Source organism: Trachymyrmex cornetzi, unplaced genomic scaffold (assembly GCF_001594075.2).
Source record: "Trachymyrmex cornetzi isolate Tcor2-1 unplaced genomic scaffold, Tcor1.1 scaffold352, whole genome shotgun sequence".
Classification (NCBI taxonomy): Eukaryota; Metazoa; Arthropoda; class Insecta; order Hymenoptera; family Formicidae; genus Trachymyrmex; species Trachymyrmex cornetzi.
Window position 1 is genome coordinate 16,928 of NW_017298235.1, and position 4,602 is coordinate 21,529.

At 31.9% G+C, this 4,602-nt stretch overlaps 1 protein-coding gene across 1 annotated transcript; it reads left to right on the forward strand.

Annotated features, from left to right (window-relative positions):
- The first annotated feature begins 65 nt into the window (after positions 1 to 65).
- On the forward strand, positions 66 to 1,943 carry LOC108763317 (uncharacterized). The gene is made up of 3 exons (XM_018510823.1): positions 66 to 330; positions 1,159 to 1,500; positions 1,636 to 1,943. Exons 1-3 carry the CDS (start codon positions 66 to 68, stop codon positions 1,941 to 1,943), a joined length of 915 nt encoding a protein of 304 aa, XP_018366325.1.
- Positions 1,944 to 4,602: the final 2,659 nt, after the last annotated feature.

Sequence of the window (4,602 nt, forward strand, 5' to 3'; positions counted from 1 at the left end):
AACGTATAACAGCGAGTGATTCAACGTTTGGTGAAAAAGCCGCCGCAACCGCTGTATGAGCAGCCATGAAAGCAAAAACGAAATTAGGGATGGGTATGAAAAGAAGAAAGAAAACGAAAAGGAAGAGACTACTTCCGGTAACGAAACGTGGAGGTATCCTACCGATTTTACCAATGTTAGGTGCGCTCGGATCTTTGATTGGTGGAGCGGCGAGCGTAGCGAGAGCTGTGAGCGATCGCAAGGCCGCTCGACGTCAGTCGGAGGGTCGTAGACTGTATCTAACGCCCTACAAACACGGTGGTAGCGTGAGAAAGAGAAAAAAGGCAAGAGGTAAAAAAAAACATCGTGGAAGGAAATGTTAGAGGCTCTTAAGCCCATTCTACATTGGTCGTATCGTAGCATCGTGGTATCGCAGAATCGTGGTGTCGCAAGTGCTTGCGATTCTGACTGTCTATATTGCGTCATACATGTGACTCGATCGACCAATCTGGAATAAGAATGACAGTAGTGCGCAGACATACTTCATACTTCGTTTGAAAATGGAAGAACAAATTGTAATGAAAAATTATATGCTTTTATTAATATTGACTACAATATTTTCTTGTACATTTTATGTGATTAAGCGTCGACGTCGTATGATTCGTCGAAGGTGGTGAATCAGACCACTAAACAGGCGTCGTAATGTAAAAGGATTCCATTTATCATTATTTCGTGAGCTTTAAAACCACTGACGAAGAATTCTTTTCGTTTATTAGAATGTTATCGTATCAATTTGATGATTTACTTCAAAAAATTGAGCCATTTCTTCCACGTGGTGATTTGCGACGTCCTTTACCATCAGAATTAAAACTTGCATTAACTCTAAAGTAATGTATATAACATGTTATAGTAAATAGATATAGATAATGTAACACACACACGCACACGCGCACACACACACACACACACACACACACACATTCATTTAGTATATTATTTTAAAATATTAATAATAAATTTGTATAATTTTATTAATTTATAAATTAATAAAAATATTAATATAAATAAATATACATATATTATATAATATATATAATTAAAAGAATCTTTATATATACATTGTATCTCTTTGGAAAATTACTTTGGTAATATATTTGTTTGGTAATAAAAGTTTTTTAGCACATGGTGATAGTGCTCGTTCTAAATCTTGGGAATTCAGAATTGGTCGATCTACCGTATACAAAATTGTTCAAGAAGTATGTGAAGCAATATGGAAAGCTCTCCAACCTATAGTGCTTCCGCAACAAGATTTATTTACTTGGAAACAATCAGTTAAAGATTTTTATGAGGAATGGCAGTTTCCAAATTGTATCGATGCGCTTGATGGCAAGCACATTCGCATTAAAGCACCACCAAATTCTGGATCAAAATATTTTTGTTATAAAAAATTCTTCAGTATAGTTTTGATGGCAATATGCAACCACAAGTATCGTTTTCTGTGGGTAGATATCGGTCAATTTGGTATGTGATTACAAAATATGTTTATAATTTATATGTATATAAATTTATATATTTCCTAAAGCACTTTTTAAAGAAATAAAAGATACATATTAATAAATAATTTTGTTATGACAAATATTTGAATTTATTTTGAAGGATCTATTAGTGATGATGGCGTATGGAGTGAGACTGAGCTTGGAAGATGTGTGGGACAAGAAAGTTTTAATATACCATCACCATGTGAATTGCCTGGTACAAATATTAAAATTAATCATGTCCTTGTCGCTGATGAGGCATTTCCTTTAGGTATGAACTTGTTAAAACCATATTCGCAAAAGTTCCTTGCTAATGGTGGTGAAGATGCTGATAAAGCTCGTGTATTTAATTACCGTCTATCAAGAGCACGAAGAATTATTGAAAATGCATTTGGTATACTAGCATCTAGATGGCAAATTCTTCTGTAATTTTCATCCTGAAAATGTGAATCACATAATTAAAGCATTAATATGTTTGCATAATTTCATCATGGACGATGAAACACAGAAACCTGCTTGTACAAGGCTTTACTGTCCTCCGAATTTTATAGACAGGGAGAATGAAAATCATGAAATCATGGAAGGTGCCTGGCGAGGCCTGGGAGATAACTCAATACTTTATAAAGACCTTGTTAATATGAAAGGTAATAGTGGAACAAATGCTGCAAAAGCTCAAAGAAACGTATTTCGTGAATATTTTGTGTCGGAAGCTGGATGCAATCAGGTCCCATGGCAATTTCAATCAGCACTAAGAGGATATTGTATTAATATATAACTGCTTTGTTCACAAATTTAATTTAATGAAATGGTTGTGTTGATTCTTCATTTTTATATTTTATTAAATTGTAAATCAATGATTTATTACGTATTAATTTTTTTTCAATTAGTTTAATTTCAATGATTAATTTCAAATTACATTTGCATGAGATTACAGTACTATTTATACATTTTTCACAATTTTTACCATGTACAATATGTTGCAAAGAAAATTTATTCTTCAGTACTTATGTAAATCATATATATGTGACTATTTCTTTTATATAAAACATGTTATTAATTTTCCTTTGTTTGAACATATAAGTAAATATTAAGTTGGAAATATGTTTGTACAATTAATTTTTTTCCTATTATAAATACAATGTACATATACAACTATCTTATACGATATTATATCAACACAGTGTACATATTTTATTTTGTATGATAGGGAAGTCATAATAAAAAATAAAGGATGTATTTTTTGGTATATAAATTTTTATTTCTTAATAATGCACTTTGACATATACTTCTGGTATATCACAATCATATTCAGTCTACAATACATCAAGTTTCCCTAAATGTCTAAAGTTAAAATAAAACTTTTCATTCATATCTTGTTACTCTTTTCATTAATAAAATTAAACAAAATTTTATGATTAAATATTAAGAACACATAGAACTTTGAACTTAAATAATCTTCAAATAAAATTATTGACTTATCAGTTCTCTCTCTTTCACAGTCAACTAAATATAAAAGGAACATAACATACAAGTAAATTTAAAATAATCATTGGTAAAATAACAATATAACACTTATTATTTTTTAAGCTCATTCATACTTTTTCAAACTTCTTCACGATAGAAAGTAATTCAATTAAACATGTTAATCGGGAAATCAGGGGGACTCTTCCTAGGCAACCTTTTAAAACTTGAACAAACGCTTCAATTTCTGGATTCAATGTTTCTAACAGCTTATCAGAACCTTGACTTGTGTCTTGTTTTTGACTGTTGCTAGTAGTAGTTAATGTCGCGCTCACAGTTCGCATAGAAGCTGCCATATCTTTGCGCAATTTAATATCTTCATCATCTTTAACTTTTTTTTTCTTATAGAAACCATCAAGAGAAGGTGTTTCTAATTTTATTTTTTTCCGTAGTAGTATTTCTTCTGCCTTCGGAGATATAGATACATTTACATCTGACGTATCTGCAAAATAAAAAATGCTTACAAAAAAATAGATATTATCCAATATTTTGTAGAATTGCTCAATATTTTGTAATATATTGTGTAATATATTAATAACAAATATGCACCTATCTGACAATCATAAGATGAATCATAAGATGAATCATTATAAGTAGAATATTTTAACAATTGAGACTCCTGTAGAGAAGAACAATCATCAACTAATAATTCTGATTCATTTTGTTGCAGTGTAGAGCTCATTGTATGGCTTGAAAGTTGGCTAATTGGAATATTTTCTTTTAATGGATTTTGGAATGTTTTCTGTACTGATAGAACAAATTTCTCCAACTTGTATCTACCTTTTACAGTGTTTACAGATTTCTTTGGATCATTTGTCAAAATCACAAAATTAGATGTTGTGCTACAAAAATGAATAACACAACAGCAATGTAAAATTAAATCATTTTTATATATTAAATTGATTATCAAGAAAGATCTTGCAGACTTACTTCCTTGGTTTTATTGCATCTTTGAGAAATAATAACTCGTTGTACAGAGGCCAACTAGGTATATATACAGGATGATTACCTGCAGACCCTGATTTGGGCTGACTTTGTACAACTTTTTTATAAAGACGTCCAAACGTTGATCTCAAATTACTAAATTTTTTCTGAGCATCAAGTCCTGCGAATAACAGTGATTAGGATATTAACCTCAATAATTGTGAAACTTATGTCTGAAGAAAGAAACTTACCTGACAAAGGAGTGCTTAAGTTCTGTCCTATCATAGACCAAACCAAATTTTTTTCCTCAATTTTGTTGTATATTTTGAGACTATTATTCCAAAGACCAGGGTTCGATCTAACAAGTTTTATTAATTCCAGGTCATCAGGACTCGCATCATATTGTTATACTCGTGCCTTCTCGACACCCGTGCTCCTGGCAGTCGAATGCGTCGCCAGGCAACGAACGCAGTAGTTGTCTAATAAGACAACTACGATTTAGATATGAGCGATCGTCGGGTTCGGACGTACTGCTCTATCCTGTGCCGTCGCGGTGCTATATTTACGTGTGTATCTCTCTGGTTAATAAACGTTCGTATTTCTTACGACCGCCTCATTTATTTCCGAGATCCGGCTCCGCTGG

What these genes read in the sequence shown, in the direction of transcription:
- LOC108763317 (XM_018510823.1), top strand. Translation starts at nt 66, where the DNA reads ATGAAAGCAAAAACGAAATTAGGGATGGGTATGAAAAGAAGAAAGAAA. An exon ending in AAAGAGAAAAAAGGCAAGAG is followed by an intron (nt 331 to 1,158) that starts GTAAAAAAAAAC and finishes AAAGTTTTTTAG; the next exon opens with CACATGGTGATAGTGCTCGT. An exon ending in GGTAGATATCGGTCAATTTG is followed by an intron (nt 1,501 to 1,635) that starts GTATGTGATTAC and finishes TTTATTTTGAAG; the next exon opens with GATCTATTAGTGATGATGGC.